Raw genomic sequence first — 19,135 nt, 5'->3', positions numbered from 1 at the left:
ATCGTGTAGTCAACGTGGCAACTGGAGAAGATGGTACAAAAGGCTTGCCCATGTTGAGATTGCTGGCCTGAAGCCACAAGCATAGATTCTACTTGCATGTGTCCATAATCAGAATAGAATGGGAGAGTGGAAGATGCTGTAGTGACCATTGGGCAAAAAGCAGCCACTGAAGAACCCTCGTGTGTAGTCTGGCAAGGGGAACTAGCATGATCGTGGTAGCCATGGTTCCTAATAACTTGAGGACCACTTTTGCTTTGACGTTCCTCAATGGTAGTAAGGCATAGACCTGCTGCTGTAAAGCCTGAATTCTGCCTTCTGGTAAGAAGGCCCTCATGAGCACCGTATCCAGCTCAGCGCCGATAAAAGTGACATGCTGCGAGGGCAACAAGGCAGATTTTTCCCAATTTAGACTAATTCCTAACCTTTGGCATAGTGTAATTGTGGTATCCCTGGTCTTTAACAGTAGATGCCTGGTGGTGGCAGAAAGGAGCCAGTCAGGTACAGAAACACTTGGAATCCCTGACGTCTCAAGTGAGCCATTACCACTGCCATGCATTTGGTGAACACCCTGGGGGCTGTGGTGAGTCCACAGGGCAGAGTGCAAAACTGAAAATGACTGACTCCCAGCCGGAAGTGTAGATGACTTCTTGATGCCCTGTCCATCTTGATATGGTAGTAAGCATCTTTGAGGTCGATGGAGCACATCCACACATCTTTCCCTAACAGAGGGAGGTACTGACTGTAAGGTGACCATGCAGAACTTGAACTTTTGTACATGAAGGTTCAATCAGCCGAGATCCAAGATGGGTCTCAGGTCCCCTGTTCTTTTCGGCACCAAAAAGAATCTGGAGTAAGTCCCTAATCCTACTTGGTCTGCAGAAACAGGCTGGATGGCTCCCTTTGAAAGCAACTTTTTTATTTCTAAAGTCGCGGAATCCCTGTGACTGGGTGGAATCTCTGGGATTCTCTTGGTTGGCGGGGGAAGAGAAGGGAATATGATAACTTCTAGAAATTATTTTTAATACCCATTCGTCTTGGGTGATGTCTTGCTAGGCTTCTTGGGTATATAAAGAAATGCGACCCCCGACCGGCAATAGAGATGCACAGTCAGGCCTCCCTTCAGGAGCAATGGTAGGGAGAACCATGAAAGGAATCAAGGTCCACCTGGTTACACGGGCTTCCTCTGCCTCTAGGGCAGCATCTACCTGAATTTCCACCCCCTCCCCTGCCCCCAGAGGGGGAATCACTTTGTGTGCCCTGAAAAAACCTCTGCAACTTTCTGAACCGCATTTTTCCACCCTTCTGGCCCTTGGGGTAAGGTCTAGAAGGCATGAAAAAACTGACTCCCATGGCAGACAGGGTTTTTCCTTCTTGTTCGCACCTGGTGAGAGTGTCCTTCTCTTTGGTTCCGAACAATGATGAACCATCAGAGGGCATTGGTGAATGTAGACTTGAAGACCTCAGCGAAATTGCAAAGGTGCATCCAGGATCATCTCCTAAAGAGAGACTCTGGAACCCACTGCCCTACTCGCTCCGTCGGCTGCATATGAGATCAGCCTCATGGAGGAGTTGGTAAGGGAATTTAGGGTAGACATCTGTGCATTGACCTTCTGTGCCATGGCATCAGAAATGTTACCCTGTAGAGAATCTCCTAGCTCTTTTAGGAGATCTCTCTGGAGCCTTGTAAAATGTGTTAAGTAGTTCAGCAACCGAAGTGTAAAGGCCACTGAGGTAAACACACACTTCCCATACCTATCCATAGCCCGGGACTCCTTGTTAGGCGGATGGACGGTAGACGAAGTTTCAGCAAGTTCCTTCTTGGTGGCCGCTGCCACCACCATGGCATCTACTGAAAACCTTTAGTTAGATATTCCGTGTCAGAGGGGGTGGACAAAAACTTATTGAGTCTCCTAGGGACCGGTTCCAAAGTGTAAGGAGTTTTCTACACCTTTTGACAGACAAGATCTAGTAGCTCATCAAAAGGGGGAGAAACCCAAGAGGTGGAGGGTTGAGACCCGAAAGCCTTCAGGAACACAGACTCCTCATCAGAAGGGAATTTGGAGGGCCAGCTGCATCTCTGCTTCAAGATCTCGAGGATATCTGAAAAAGAGATATCTTCAGAAGATGACTTGGGGGACCCCTCTGACTCCTCGAGGTTAGTGTCTGATGTGAGAGACACATGCAGTAAGTCAAGGTTTTTCCCCTTACACAATCTCTTTCTGGCGGGCTCCTCATGCAAAAACTCTGGGGAGACTTCAGAAAGTTGGGGACCACTCATGGAGATATCCTGAGGCTTAGAGTCTCCACTGCCCATGGATAAAGTGTGATCCAAAACGGACACCTTTGCTGGAGGGGGCAGAGTATTGGTGCCATAGGATGCAGCTGATGACCTGGCCAGCATGCTCCTAATAACCTCGAAGGCTGATCCCTCCTGGCTCCAAAGGCTGACTAGCTGTAGAGGAAACAGTAGTAGCCATCGGCACAGAGGAGATTAGGTCCGAGGCAGATGTCAGGTCCAAGCTCACTCAAGCCGAAGCACTGACAGGAAGGCTCGGAACTGATGAAGATCGATCTGATCCCTCCCCTTGGGTCCGACTGGAGAACCGTGGACCCTCAATGGATGAAGCAGATGGGGTCGGAATGGAAATCGGAACCGAGAAGCCAGACAAGGCTACTGGAACCGACCTAATGGCACCCGACGGAACCGACAAATTTGGCTCCAAAGACTGAGAAAGGCTCGGAGGCGGAACAACAAAGGATGAAGAGGCCATAGGCTCTGGAGCTGACTGGGTCGGAACCAAAATCAATTTGGCCAACACCGAAGACTGAAGCAGTTTCTTCACCACCCTATCAGCATCCTCATCGGAAAGGATCCTGGAAGACCTGGAGGATAATGTAGGAGATTTGGATCTCCCTACAGAAGGGGACTTGCATGAAGGAGAAACCAGTCGAATAATTAGAGACCATCTCTGAACCAAAATATCTGTGACCGGCTCCAAAAGGCTGGGAGCCGATACGGACTTAGTCAAGAGACTACCTTCTGTCGGCACCGAGGGCAATAGAACTGAAGAAAGAGAAGCTGTTCTAGCAACTTTCTATGGTGGATCCAAAGAAACAGAGCCGGAGAGTGCTTCTTAGAAGTCTTTTTGTCCTTTTTAGCTGGAGAGGATAATGCACTGGAAGACTTAGCCAAGTCTTCCTCGAAGGAGTGTTTAAGCAGACATTCAAAATTAGCTTGTTCTTCCTCTCCTGTAGCACACGAGGACTGAAGGAATGACAAAACCAAGCAGGTGTCTTGGAAGTGAATAGCCCCCAAGCAGTACACACACACACAGAGTGACCATCAGTTAAAGACATTTTATTGTTGCATTCAACACACTTTTTAAAGCCCGAAGGCATGTGTTCCTTAGAATCCTTGGACATGCTGAAAGGAACAAAGTAATACGTACACACACTAGACCTAACTAACCCCGCACGAGAAACAGAGCCTCTAACTAAAACGGCCTAGAAACTGGTGGGAAGACAACAGGGAGGACTAGGTCCTCTAACTTAAGTGGGCCTAGCCTGGGGAAGCAAAGGCAGGATAGCACCACTAGCCAGACACAACAACACTAATGCTAACAGAATGGAGCACCAAACCAAAGATCACACAGGAACAATGGGGAGGACTAGGTCCTCTAACTTAAACGGGCCTAGCCCATGGGGAAAGAAACCAATGGGATACCAAAATGGCCAAGACAAGGCCACAAAAAATAGCACAAGAAACAAACAAAGGCAGTAAAACACCACTACTACACACACAGAGCTAAGAAAATAGCTTTATTGAGCAGCAACAAATCAACAATTTATAAAACATTTATAAACAGTATACTTAGCCACGGCCAAAAACGAGACCATGTCTGAGCGTAATGAGTGACAAATGAGATCTGGGGAATATACCTGTCGCATGATGGGATACCTCTTAGCCACGAGTCAATTAAAGACTTCGAGCTAGAGTATGGCCAAGTCGGAGCCGAGGTTCGGCTCCAAACCCATGGGTAAGAATGAAGGCGAGATTGGACTATATAACATCGTCTTTTTTTTTTCAGTTTGAGCAACCACACTTTACTCCATACTACTGGTTACGGAGTGAGCTATGAGATGAATGCAAGTTTGGGCATATGCCACACCCCCCAGTAAAAGCTGATGATTTGAACTGCAGAACCACAGGTAGGTTATCTGGCACCCTGGGCAGTTTCACAGTCTGGGACCTCCCTCAAATCAAAGTTGATGACAAGGAGGGAAAAAAAAAGTCAGTTCTAACTGGGGACCAAAATAAAAAAAATCTTTCTGAAGTGAGACCCTCTCCATACAATTAAAAGACGTAGGCTTCAGCCCTGACTGCAAAAACTTTATAAGCTTTCATTTCTGAATGTTGGTATTGTACTACCACCCAAATGGCTTCTGCTGACCATGCCTCCTAAAATCTTGTGTCCAAGGTAGCTTCCCCCTTTGTCACACCTTTGCTACACCTCAGATTTGAAGGGTGTACCTAGAAATTTTGGAATTGTAAGCCAGCTTCCAGAATGTCACCATCCTGCACCACATATTACAAATGCAGTCTCCATGAACATAAAAAAAAGCCATTTAAGGAAATATTTAATCATAAACAAAGTCAGGTCTGCTATTCTTTTTAAATTCTAGTACATCTCATTACAAAAAAATTATACATATATATATATATATATATATATATATATATATATATATATATATATATATAGTCATTGCTCTTAAAAGAATCAGAGAAAACTCCAGAAATAATCAGGGACACTTTTAAAAATATTAGTGCTATTAACTTAAGATGTTAAAAGAATAAGAACATTTCAATTAATATACAATTTCAGAAGTAAAAGTAATCTATAACTACAATTATTTTCATTATTTATTAAGTGTAATTCATCTCCCTTTCTCAAAAAGTCACCCATTTTAGGAGAGAGTAAGTGGTGCAGCGGTTAGCATTGCCACCTCACAGCAAGAGGTTCTCTGGTTCGAATCTCGGCTGGGGTGCCTTCTGTGCAGAGTCTGCATGTCCTCCCTGTGGTTGCATGGGTTTTCTCCGGGTGCTCCGGTTTCCTCCCCACATCGCAAAGACATGCAGTAGGTGGATTGGACACTAAATTGGCCCTAGTTGTGAGTGTGTGTGTGTGTGTGTGTGTGTGTGTGTGTGTGTGTGTGTGTGTGTGTGTGTGTGTGTGTGTGTGTGTGTGTGCCTTCTGTGGAAGGTTGGGCGCCGGGCTGGCAACTCGACATTGTAAAACTCCACTGTCAGTCATGAGCAGACAGATGATCCGCTGTGGTGACCCCTAATTGGGAAAAGTTGAAAGAAGAAGAAGAGGGACAAAACAAAATTTTGAGTTGAGACGTATACATCATGATATACCTGGTGTATTTGGCTGACTACAGACATGCTAGTATGTCTAGAACATCTTAGGCTTATAGGATGATACTAGGCTATTGGCTCAGAGGCCCTTATAAGCCTAGCCTAGCCATGTTCCAACAAAGTTAGCACCTGTTTCCCCTGTCCAGGAGGGACACAGGTGGGATCCCAGGGGTGTATTTTCTGTTTTCCATCCAGTCGTCCAGGTTCCTCTTAAAGAGAGCTAGTGAGGTACTGTTTGACATGGACAGGGAGTCTATTCCACAGATGGGGGAGTCTCCCGTCAACAAGTTCTAATAATGTCATAGACCGGGTTGAGGTCTTGAGTGTGGGTTGCGCTAGTGGAGTTTGACTTGCATATATGCAGCAACTCCATCAAGGCTGAGTCAGAAATGGCCTTGTATGCCAGACACAGGTCTCCTCTGAGCAGCTTGTATGTGACTGAGCACAGGGACAGGGCTTTTAGCCTATCTGTATAGGATAGGTGTTTGAGATCCTGGATTTTCCTGGTCAGGAACCTCTGTGGTCTCTCCAGCTGCTGCATGTGCTTGGCAAGGTACATGCTGAAGGGGGCATTATACTCAATAATGGGTCTGATAAGAGAGGAGTACAGGGATGTTATGACCTCCTTGTTAAGAATGTACACCTGCGCCCTATTTAGAACCCAGGGCCAGTGCACCTGCACGGCAGTGGCTCAACCTGCCAAGCCAAACAGCTGCACCTTGTGTTAGTAGTCACTTCCTGATATTTACTCTGCTATCAGCCAAGGGTGTTTCTTGCACTATTCTGATCCCATGACTGCTCCTCCTTCAGAGTAAGGGGGAAGTCATGATCTGCTGCTTACTCTACCCCCTAACTTGCCAGTCTTCTGGCAGTAGGGCTTGCTTACTGAGCCTAGATTGCTGGAGGGATGGGTGCATAACCAAATCACCATACCTCTCAACTGTCCACATTCTGTCTTATATTTTTGGTCTGTTTCTCATAAAATTGTGGGTTTCTGGCTAATCACTGACAAATCATTAAGGATTGAAGTCAGAAAATAATTAAAGACATTTGAGTTTTACACTTCACACCTTTCAGAAAATTCATGCCAATGGAAAACTTGATATTTTATCAACTTTCTAAGTGTAATAAGAGCAATATTTAAAAATTGTCTATTTTTGGGCCTTTGTTCTCCTTTTATTTATGGTTTTATCCACATTTCTTGCTGTAATAGGTTGATAAGTATGTAGCTCACAACCTCTAAGCATTAAAGGTCATAGCACTGACCTTCAAAAGTCATAGCAGAGCATCAAAAAGAGGAGCACTTCCTTATTTCTCACAGTAAACTTTTAGGGTTATATTCTATCGTTTTTTTATCTGTTTAATAAGTTGTCTATCCACAATCGGGTCTGACTTTATGAGGAACACAGTAAATTTAGGAGGAGTAAGGCTAAATTCGAAGGCCAAAAATCACAGCGCTACGCCTAAACTATAGCAGTTAAGAGATATACGGGGGTGAGTATATGAGAGTGGGCAGTATTACTTGGACAGACGCCCTGTGGAAAGAGAAGAATTATGTCTCATGCTAGTGTAAAGATGGAGCAAACATAAATCACTAGAAAAACTGCCACAAAAATGATTTCATTTTCTTATAATATAAACAATAGCTGCAATACTTCAGTGTACCCAAACCACCCTGGGAAAGGGGGCATTTCTGTCTAGTAAAACAAAATAAAAATGCAACTGCAGATGAATTTCCCAGTGCAATATCATTCATGATACAGTATACAAACAAAGCTACTGATGTACAGCTAAAGTTCATGTTAGAAAATGTAGGAGAAATTAAAGAGTTCACTGAATGTGTTTGTGAATTGGTGCATGCTTTGCAGCTGATACAACTTATGCGTGGCTTGTTCTAGGATGCACCATTAGGACATCTTAAAATTATCTTCTTTTAGGATACAATTTTTCAATCTCTTGTCTTTTATTCACATAATTTCAGTCTCTATGACATCAAGCAAACAGTGTCAGTATCCCATTCTCTGTCTGTGACCTGACTGCCTGTACATCTGCTTGCTTTAGTTATTTTGTCTATGTCAAAGCCTCACAGACAGGGTGAATTAAACATTGACTGGATGGGAGTGTGAGCTACAATTATCTCACCAAGGAAATTGAGCAGCTTGGCTTTATAATCTGAATCCCATCTGCCTGTCTTTACTAATGCTTTACAGAGCATAGCAAAAACCACTACTTAAAGCATGTTCACCCTAAACAAAATAAGATCAATATTTCTATCCCAGCTAAGGAAACAAAAACGAGAAGAAGAAATATATTAACTGGGAATGTCTGCATGGTGTAGTGTTACAGCTGAAAACTGCACAAATCATGGTACTTTGTATAAAATCAACCCAAAGCAGCTCAAAACTAGCAATAAGCTTTGTACAGGCATGCAGTGAGAGTTTCATGTTTATGGTATTGCTGTGGCCTTTAAACATTATAAATGGTCAGAATATAATTTCACAAAGTTAAGAAAGACACACTGTTGCACTGCATCACTTACTCTCCTGTTCCTGAAGGCAGTGTGCCAGAGCTCCATCTTCTAGGACAGCAAATTCTCGGCGAACTGAAAAACACAAACCAGAATCATATCTATAAATAGTATGCATATAGGAAGGAAGTTCAGTGCTACAGATTTATAGCTGGTGTAAAATTAAAAAAGGTTCTTTCTAACTGCTGAAAAAAAATATATTTTGCTCTGGTTCTCTAAGAGGTCTTCTCACAGAATAATGATGACAAATGGAATTGCAAACATAACCACCGCAAAACAGTGTTCAGTGGTTGATAAATTACAATTCAAGTCTCAGAAAACAACCATACCTCTCAAGTCTACAGATTTTCGCCTTGTCTGTTATTCATAACATTTGTGGTTTTCTAGCAAATCACTGGGATGACCTGAGGACTGAAGTCACCTAATAATGACACATTTGAGTTTCAGACTTCAAATCCCTCAGAAAAAATGAATGTTAACACAAACCCCTTCCTTTAGCAACTTTCTAAGTTTATAAAAGCAATATTTAAAATCTGTCCCACTTTTTGGCATTTGTCCCCCCATTTTGTCAGGCTTTGTCCAGATTGCTTGCACTAAGAAATTGAGAGTTATGAAACAAACTGCTATGTGACCTAAGGAAATAGTACAGATGTGTCTTTAATTGTTCCTTTTTACATATTTTACATATGATTTTATGGTATGAAAGAAAGAACAGTAAACCCAGGAGCTTGTTTCCACAATTAATCAAGATGAACAGTGAAGACTAATGAACAAAGACAGTCAAGGATGACAAAATAAATTAGAAGTAAGCAAACTCCAACATACATGCAAAACAATGGCACTTGATTTGATTCTGTTTGACGCAGCACTGCACTGCATACCACCTGGAATGCTATCATTAATAAATGACACCTTGGAGTGTCACTCAAAATTTCCAGCTGGATCTCACAAGGTTTTTGAACAGCCTATACAGACATGCCCGTCACCAAGTATGGTAATCATACCACTCAACCTCTTTAGTGCAAGAAATCTGGACAAAGCCTGACAAAATGGAGGGAACAAAGGCCCAATAATAGGGACAGAGTTTAAATATTGCTCTTATCAACTTAGAAAAGTGCTTAAATAACAGGGTTGTGCTAACATGCATTTTTCTGATGGATATGAAGTCTAAAACTCAAATGTATGTCATTATTTAGTGACTTCAATCCTCACATCAGAGATTTGCCAGAAAACTACACATTTTATGAGGAACAGATCAAAAATATGAGGCAAAAATCTGGGCATTCTGTGAAAATCAGGACGGTTGAGAGGTATGATGGTAGTCATCATGATATTGCTACCAACATTGCATTCTACTGCTACAACTAAATTATGTTGGCTTAGAAGAAAGAGAAGAGGTGTGACTACCATTTACATCTTAGAAAAAGGCATGTTGCTCTACTAATACATGGAGGTATGGTTGTACATTCTAGCAGCTCTATACACAAACTTCAACTGTTGTCCAGTTTTACTTTTTGCATTACTCATCTGTTTTATTACTTGTAAACTTTGGCAGATTTTTTGACTGTAAATACAAGCAATAGATGAATGTAATTCTACATAGGAGTACTTTATGTGGATTTGAGTGCATGAATTACGGGAGGGTGGCCTAATGGTTAAGCTGTTTACCTTATAGACACCAAGATGCAGGGTTTGATTCTCACATGGGGTAATTGGCTAGGCTTAAAATGGCCGACAAGGGCAGTTAGCCTAGTAGAAACCTATATGAACCTATGAACCTACCCTTTTTGTATGCATCAAATATGTAAAATTTGGTTCAGTTCTACCTTCTGCTGAAGCTGCAAATTGTGAACATTTAGATGTACAGATCTCTGTACTGGAAGTATTTCTGAAAAACAGACAGACCTAGGAATCCAGTACTACTGTAATATTTTCATATACAGAAGAGTAAAAGTAAAAATGGGCTTGTGACATCCCCACTTTGGGTCACTATTCAAGGAGCTTGAATCCTTACCACTGACACTGGAGAGGGAAGTGCACTTGGAATACAAATAGATACACTCAGTATTTCCAGATACAAACCTCTCTGTATCAACTACAATTTCCCTTACCAGCACACAGAGAACACACACAGCCCTGGGTCCGGGTTTCTCCATCTGTCTCTCCCCAGGTCCCCAGTAAGGCTCCCCACTGGCATAGCTGTAACGTTAAATCCTCAGCCAAGTGTCTAAGCCAGGTCCTCCAGCACCCTTCTGTGAAACCAGTGCTTTGTGTCTCTTTTCCAAGTAGCTGACATGCACACTCTTTTGAGATTTAATTTTCACACACAGACACACACACCTGGGAAAAGCTGGTACAGATTACTTGCTCTACTAACTTTGCCCAGACTATAAGGTAGATTCACTGCCACAGGTCAGTTATAATAAGGCTCTTAAAAGGGTATCCAATTATACTGAGAAAAGGGTATCCAATTATACTGAGTGAAATTAATAATAATACAAATGGTAATGTTGACCAAGCAGCAAGGCTTTTAGGAGTGGCCAGAGTTATCACCAATTAAATATATGCAAATGCTCTCAAAGCTTAAATATTTTCTAAAAGGACCAACCACAATGAAAGGTTTAAATATATTTAATAATAAATAATAAAAGTACTGTAAACAGATATTTATTTTCATGATAATACCAGAGTTTCAATCATAGGAAATATTAAAAAAATAACACAGCTGGAAAGATTCAAACAGTTACAGAAAAACAATAAGTAACTATTCTCACTATATTTTCCTGACTGATCTAAAGAATATTATTCCCTGGTCACTTACTAGAGCAAGGCAAGATGAAGTAGGTTAGGGATCCTTCTATGTCAGGTTACAATAAGCAGACTTCAGTGTCCTCCAATATTAAAACATAATTTCTGTACAGAATAATATCAAATATACGTGGTCATCTGGCTTCTGGATCCCATGTAACCCTCCATTGCTAGATGCTGTCAGGATTTAGCACATAGGTATCAATAATACACATACACAGAGCCTTACTAAGATCTGTGGCAGCTCCCTGAAGTCATAAAACAATTTGAAACCTCCACCCTTTCAGAGTAGCAATCAGTTCACCCCAATGACAAAGCAGGAAGTTTCCTAGTACAGACTTTTTGTCTCTGGCTGCATTCAAGACTGTGAGATAACATCTTTATGGCCTAGGCCCAGTAATTTAATTTTCTTTACTATTTTTCAAAGCCAGGTATATTGAGATTAGCCTCTTCTCTTCCAGTAACCTCTGTTACAATATATACATTTAAAAAGTTACAGCAATACATGTACATTTCTTATTTGCCCAGCAGGGTATACTGTTGATACATTTTTAACACAAACAGCTTTACAAATACATTTTTCAACATAAGCATCTGTACAAATCAGTTTGATATACAAATGACATACAATTATTTACTAAATTCCAGTTAATTCTGCTGGCATGTTACACATCCAGTGCCCTACTTCTCCTGGCATGGCTGGCAATACCTTAGATCACCATAGGGATAAATGAAAATGATTGCTGTGACATCCACACTCTGGGGCCAGTAATCAAGGAGCGTGAATCCTCACCACTGACACTGTGGAGGGACATTCACTTGGAACAAAAATAGATACACACAATATCTCCAGGAGTAGGTCTATGCATCATGCGCAATTTCCCTTAAGTGCACACAGGGAACATACTCACTCTGGACCCTGGGTTTTTCTCTCGCTCTCCAGGTCCCCAGTAAAACTCTATATTGGCACAGCTACAGAGCTGGGACCTCAGATGTGAAACCAAGCAGCTGACACACACACAGTGTGAGATTTGATTTTCACACACACACACACACACACACACACACACACACACACACACACACACACACACACACACACACCCCTCTGGAAAAGGTTGGCACAGATTTACTAGCTCTGCCCCCTTCTGCCTAGACTATAAGGTAGTAACTGCCACCAGACTCCAAAACCGAAATTTTTTTGTCAAAAAATTAAAATGTCACTTGTATGTAATTTGTTCTGTGAAAATAACTATCAGAATGCTATGTAATTTTGAGTACTATGTACACAGGTCACAGCTGAAAAGCATCAAGGGATTAGTTTTGTTGTTCTTCTTTCGGCTTTTCCCGGTTAGGGGACGCCACAGGGGAACTCTGGTCCGCTAATGATTGGCAGTAGATTTTTACGGTGCCGAGGTGCCAGCTCGATGCCCAACCTTCAATGAAAGTGCACCCATTTACGCATGTCTTTTGAATGCCACTTGACCGCAGGGAGGACATGCAGACTCCACACAGAAGGTGCTCCAGCTGAGAATTGAATGGGAGAACTTCTTGCTGTGAGGCAACAACGCTACCGCTGCACCACTGTGGCTTCATCAAAGGATTAATGTAACTACCCAATTAAGAAACTCAAATAAATAAAATATACTAACATAGAACTTTTTAGCTTTTTTGATTAATTGCCTTTAAAATCTTACCATAAACATAGCAGGGTACATTTACCAGTTACAAATACTTTTGTTATTATAACAGAATTAATTCATTTTACTGTTTACTTCCTGACCTGGACCAAAAGCAAGGATATAAGAATGGAAGGGTCCATGTGCTAGTATTAGGACTGACTTCATGGACTAAAAACTAGGTTTTAAAAATAGAATGAGTTTACATGCCAGCATTATTTAACTACATACATCTAAGGTCTGATATTGCATCCTCACACCCAGCAGCTCCAACACAAATGTAGTCAGATTCCCATTCATCTCAGAGCTAAACTAAAATGATATATTTTCAAGTAGCATTTTACTGTTTACCAGTGGATTAATAAAGTAATCTGAAATGGTTGGGCATATCCCAGTAAGCCTGTAGCTGTTTTTCAGAGGAGGGCCAAATAAGTATTTATGTTAACAGGAAGAATTTTAGTCTCAGCATCTAGTCAATGCATGCAGCAAACCACTCAATGTGAAAGTACATTTCACAGGATGCATCGTAGCCCAGGGCTATGGAAGCAACAAATGAAGTGTAACAAAACAAATTATATCTCATCTTTTAGAGCAAAGTCAAAGAAAGAGTGTTGAGCATGCGTTTCCTTGTTTGCATTTGAGTATAAAGAGGCTTTGAATGGCTTGGACAGAAATGGGAATCTTGTTAAAATGCAAAATGCTAAAAATGAGCATAAGCAGCTAGTTAAATGCCCAAGCAGACTGCAGGTGAAGAAGGAGAAATGGATACACACATACAGTCAGAGGAAATAGCTAAAAATAAAGAAAATGGAAACAGAGTGTTTTTATGCTTCTGTAACCATAAGGAAACAACTAAGGAGGGAGAAGTCAATAATAAGAAAGAAAGATGGACGCCAGGTAAGACAACTGACTCTGTTAGAGTGGCGATGGAAGCCAACAAATAGTAAGGAATACAACATTTTCAGTACTGAAATAGGGATAATGATCAAAATAAAAGTTTTGCAAAAACTGAATAACTGTACTGACCAGTCAGTCTCCAGATGTGTGGCACAACTGAATAAAGTCATAAATGCGACTTAAATGTGTCTGGATCAGTTAATGACCAAGAACCGCATGAGCCAGCAGGAGAGAAATGGAATGAGCAGCAAACACCATTTTGCCCATTATAAAGGCATTCAGCTTGTCTAGCTCACTGCTAAGCAAACAGTTGTTGGAAAGTTAAAGAAAGAGTGTGCAGCTGCTAGGGTGGTGATGGGCACTTAGCACAATCAAAGGTCTGTTTTAATTTTTTGAGTTTTGGCTGCTTGCAACCAGCAGTCTTCCTGCCAGAGACTCGTCTGTCGAGCAGCTTGCATGGGCTAATGTTTGCTCTTGAACTCAACTGTACATTAGATCAAGGTGCGCCAGTCATGGAACTACCATTAAAACATACAGCTGGATTCAGTCATAGTGAGCAAGTGGAGTTTAGGGGTAACTGGGGGATTTTTGGAAAGAACTAAGGTGCTGGATTTGGAATTAGAAAGCAAGGGAAAGAAGTTGTTTTTGGATTATGGAGCACTTGGGGAATACTGGTTAAGGGATCAAGTAGGGAATTTAGGTTTAGGGACAGATCAGTGAATTTGGGCTTAGCGACCAATCAGGGAATTTATGTTTACAGAGAAATAAGGGAAATGCAGAATGTAGGTTTAGGGTGTAGTGCTTGTGATTGGAGACCACATGGCATAGTATTTAAGGTCTTCACTACCCATGCACAAGGTACAAGGTTTTATCCTGACCTATTTTTCATGGGCCTTGATGTTTCCAGATTGAGAGGTATGGTTGGGTGAGATAAGGAAGAAACATCTCCTGAGGATACTAATAGCAGTATGGAGAGAAAAGGATATCCTAGATGACTTGAGAATAAGCATAATAGTGCCAGTGTACAAGAACAAAGAGGACATCCACAACTGTGGGCAGTACAGAGGTATAAAACTACTGCCACATTGCATGAAAGTTCTGGAGAGGGTGATTGATAAACAAATATGCAGAATAGTAGAAAGAATGATGGGAGATGAGCAGTTTGGATTCGGATCAGGATGCAGCACAGCTGACCCAATCTCTGTAGTGAGACAGTTAGTTGTGAAGAAAGTAGGAAATGATGAACAGTCCAACTGGGTATTCTTAGACTTTGAGAAAGCATATAACACGGTCTCAAGAAAGCTGATTTGGGCAATTCTGTTGCAGTTAAAAGTCTCAGAAAGACTGACAGAATTAGTCAGATTATGTACAGGGACCCAATGACTCAAGTATGACCAGTGTTCAGTCTCATGGAAGGGTCCCCAGTGGGTGCTGGTGTGCATCAGAGTCAATCTCTAAGCCCACTGCTGTTCATGCTAGTGATGGACTACATCAACAGTAAGGTTGGACGGTACAGATAAACAAAGTTGCTGTATGTAGACAATGTGGCATTACATGCAGATTCTCTACAAGACCTTCAGCAAAGAATAGGGGAATGGAATGCAAAACTGAGTACAGATAAAAATTATAATAGCAGCAAATGGTGGAAATCAGAAGAATCTCAGAACTGAGATAGAAGGCAAGATAGTGGAACAGTTTAAGAGCTTCAAGTATCTGGGGTGGTGGTTGAGGAGAAGAGAAGTCTGAATGAGGAGGTCAAAGCTAGAATCATACTGGCTGCAGCCATCTGGCAAAGACTGTCAGGGGTAGTGTATGACAGAAGAATGCCAAAGAAGCTCAAAAGTAAGGTATACAAAAACAGTAGCGTGACCTGTACTACTGTATGGCATGGAAATCTGGGTATTAACAGCAGAGCAGGTGAGCAAGCTAGAGGAGATGGAGATAAAGTGCCTGAGGCAGGTGATAGGATGCACACTGTGGGACTACTGTATGGCATGGAAATCTGGGTATTAACAGCAGAGCAGGTGAGCAAGCTAGAGGAGATGGAGATAAAGTTCCTGAGGCAGGCGATAGGATGCATACTGTGGGACTACTGTATGGCATGGAAATCTGGGTATTAACAGCAGAGCAGGTGAGCAAGCTAGAGGAGATGGAGATAAAGTGCCTGAGGCAGGCGATAGGATGCACACTGTGGGACTACTGTATGGCATGGAAATCTGGGTATTAACAGCAGAGCAGGTGAGCAAGCTAGAGGAGGTGGAGATAAAGTGCCTGAGGCAGGCGATAGGATGCACACTGTGGGACAGAAGAAGAAATGAGGACAAAACAGCAGAAGCCCAAGTAGCTCAAATTGCAGAGAAGATAAAAAAGAATAGATTATGGTAATCTGGGCACAAGTACAGAGAAGCAGAAGACAACCGGGTGAAAATTTATGACAGACAGGAGGAAGGCAAGAGGAAACACAGGTGTCCAACAAAGAGATGTACAAATAGCATGAAAGAAGACCTACGACAGTCAGGCATCACTACCAAAGAAGGCAGGAGAGTGTCATTGAACTGAGAGAGATGCAGGCAGTGTGCAAGCAGTTGACACAACACCCCTGACCCCATGTAGAAAAGTGGACTGCTGATGATGATGGTATAGGGCTTGTGATTAGGGTTAAGGAGAAAGAGGGAGTTTTAGGGTTATGGTTAGGGTGTGAGGTTAGGGGGCTAGTTAAGAGCTTTATGTTTCTGAGTTGGCTATGTACAAGGTTAACAGAATCAAGCTTAAAAGATGTCTGGCACTTCCTATTTCAAGAAAGTGACAAAGAACAAGTAGGCTGTGAGTTAATGGCATGCCCAAATTTGCAAGAAACCCTTAACCACACAAAATATGCATGCTAGCTTTCAATGCATGTGCATGGAACCATGCAGCACATTACAGGAGGTCTAGCAAATACTTGTAAAACTTGCAAAATCAGGTGCACATCAGCTGCTTGAGATGTTTACACCAAATTCCCTTGCCAGCTATGGATGACAGAGCACCAGGTACTAAACTCCTGAATGTACTCTCTGAATAAAGACACTACCAAATAAGGCATTCACCTCTGCAGAGAACATGCTGCATACAGTTATGCAGGGTACTCAGGTGTAGAACGGATGAGATAAATGGTCTATAGTACACTTTGTTAAATATGAAAGTTGCAGATATCAGGGGAAAAAAAGTACAGTTGTGTACACTTACCATAAATGTAGATGTTAGAGTTTATTCACTGTTGCAGTCATTACATTTGGGTTATCTGTCTGCAGGTAGCCCTTAGCTGGCCTGAATAACAGAGTCTTCAGATTTCTGCATCGGATGCTGTCACTTCTTCTATGACTTCAGGTCGTCAGGGGTATAAAACATGCAGCCGACGCCATTACATCGGTTTTTCTTGCCCCAGATGTCAGGTGCCCCCACAATAGGAATCAATTATAAGGTATGGTACACCCCCATCAAAAAGCAAATACACAAGAAAAAATAAATATACCAAACAAGAAGGAAAGGTAGAGCCAAGAGAAGTCAGGGGGCTGGAGGGAGGGTAACCAGGACTTCAACAGTGAATACACTCAAACATCTACATTTATGGTAAGTGTACACAACTGTACTATGTTCTTCGTGTTTCACTGTTGCAGTCATCACATTTGGGTTGATTCCCAAAGCTAAGGAAGGGAGGAGGTAGTTAAAGAGCATTAGGGCCAGCTATTAAGCCCTGCAAGACAGCTGTGGCAAAATCCAGCTCTGGATTTAGAAAAGATAGGCATGTTGTAATGCTTGGTGAAGGTATGTACAGAGCTCTAGATAGCAGCTTCCAGGATGTCCCTGGTAGGGACTCCTCTGAGAAATGCCATAGAGATAGATGCAAGCCCTGGTGGAATGTGATCTTATCTCCTGTGGGGTAGGTTTTCCATGATGCTTGTAGCAGAAATGAATGCAATGGCTATCCATTTGGAAATAGTTTGCTTTGAAATGGCCTTCCCCTCTGCCCCTGCAGCAAAGCCACCTAGCAGCTGTTCAGATTTTCTGAGAGGCTTAGTCCTGTCCAAATAGACTTTAAGTTGTCTGTGCACATCCAGAGAGTGCAGTATTCATTCCCCTTTGTTTTGTGGATTAGGGAAAAAAAGTAGGCAAATGAATATACTGATTTAAGGCCAAACTAGAAACCACCTTGGACATAAAGGAAGGGTTAGTCCTGAGGGAAACCCTTTTCACATGGAAGATAATGAAGGGTTCCACTGCAATCAGGGCCTGTAATTCAGACACTCTTCTTGCTGAAATGATGGCTAGAAGGAAGGCTGTTGCAGCTGGCTCAAAGGGGGGGGGGTGAGCTTTTCCAATACAAAGTTAAGGTCCCAGGCTGGAGTGGGAGCTCTCCTGGGGGCTCTTAAATTTTTGGCCCTCTAAGGAATTTTTTAAGCAAGGGGTGAGAGAAGAGGGGTGGCTCAGTATTATAATGTGCTGAAATGGCAGAGGCATGAATTTTAATTGACGAGAAGGATAGGCCCTTGTGTAGCATTTCTATTAAGTACCCTGAGAATATGAGGTAAGCTGAGCACCATTGTGCCAGTCCCCTGAGCCTGGCTCCAGGAACAGTATCTTTTCCACTTTTCAGCATAGGATTTTCTAGTACTAGGCCTTCTTGCCTCCAGAATGACATCCAGCACCTGCGTACTGAGGGGATGCTAGAGAAGAGCTCAAGGAATTAGCCAGGCTGCAAGGTTCAGGGTTTGAAGCTGAGGGTGCAGAATCTGGCCCGCCTGCTGGGACAGCAGGGAAGGGGTCTGAGGCAGGTGCCATAGTTGTAGTAATGTCATACTGCACTAGAGGGGGTACCAGTGCTGGTGTGGCCAGTCTGGTGCAATCAGTATTGCCCTTGGCTTGTCCTGTTTGATCTTTAGTAGAACCTTCAAAAAGAGAGGCAGAGGGGGAAAGGCATAAACTGAGAGGCTTTCCCAGGTAAAGGACAGGGCATCCACTTTCCAAGCTAAACTGTGGGGAGTTCTTGTGCAGAATTTGTTCAATTGGTAGTTCTGAGGGGAGGCAAATAGGTCTACCTCTGGAGTCCCCCATTTGTTCCTCAAGAGGTTGAAAATTATGGGTTTTAGTTTCCATTCGTGTGGGTCCATGAGACTTCTGCTTAAGTCGTCTGCCAGTGATTTTAGTTTGCCTGGCAGGAATTGTGCTTGTAGGTGTACTTGGTAGCTCAAGGCTGTGTTCCACAGAGCCATAGCTAGTCTACAGAGAGGGTATGAGTGGGTTCCCCCCTGCTTGTTTATGTACTACATAACTGTGGTGTTGTCTGTCTTTACCAATAGTTGTCCTGGCAGAGTACGGTCTTTGAAGGCTGTCAGAGCATTCTGTACAGCTAACATTTCTTTTTGATTGATATGCAGGTGCATCTGTCTCAGGTTCGATTTGCCCTGAATGCACTTCCCTGCCATATGAGCCCCCATGTACAGTCTGATGTGTCTGTTGTTAGGGTTTGGGCAACAGGGGGAAGAGTGAAAGGCAGTCCCTTGTTGTGGTAGCAGGCCTCTGCCCACCAAAGGAACTCTGTGCTTAGACAAGGAATGATATGAATCACTGTTTCCAGGTCCTGAGAATGTTGACACCATAGGCTTTTTAGATAACATTGGAGTTTCCTCATATGCAGTCTTGCATATGGAATTAGCAGAATGCAAGAGGCCATGAACCCCAGAGCTTGCAGTATTTTCCTTTCAGATAACTGGGATTTTGTGGCCAATAGTTTGAAGTAGGTTATCAAATAAACTTGTTTCTCCA

At 42.5% G+C, this 19,135-nt stretch overlaps 1 protein-coding gene across 7 annotated transcripts in view; it reads right to left on the bottom strand.

The window, feature by feature from the left end:
- Positions 1 to 19,135, bottom strand: part of LOC122789190 (coiled-coil domain-containing protein 50-like) — a 1,862,880-nt gene that overhangs the window by 1,360,427 nt on the left and 483,318 nt on the right. For all 7 annotated transcript variants that reach the window (XM_044056454.1, XM_044056452.1, XM_044056453.1 and 4 more), the window contains one exon: positions 7,962 to 8,024. In XM_044056454.1, coding sequence (XP_043912389.1) covers positions 7,962 to 8,024 — 63 coding nt within the window. The remainder of the gene's footprint in view (positions 1 to 7,961; positions 8,025 to 19,135) is intronic.

The sequence above is a fragment of the Protopterus annectens genome, chromosome 14.part0 (genome assembly GCF_019279795.1).
Source record: "Protopterus annectens isolate FY-2018-M chromosome 14.part0, PAN1.0, whole genome shotgun sequence".
Classification (NCBI taxonomy): Eukaryota; Metazoa; Chordata; order Ceratodontiformes; family Protopteridae; genus Protopterus; species Protopterus annectens.
This window is presented reverse-complemented; position numbering and strand designations above follow the sequence as displayed.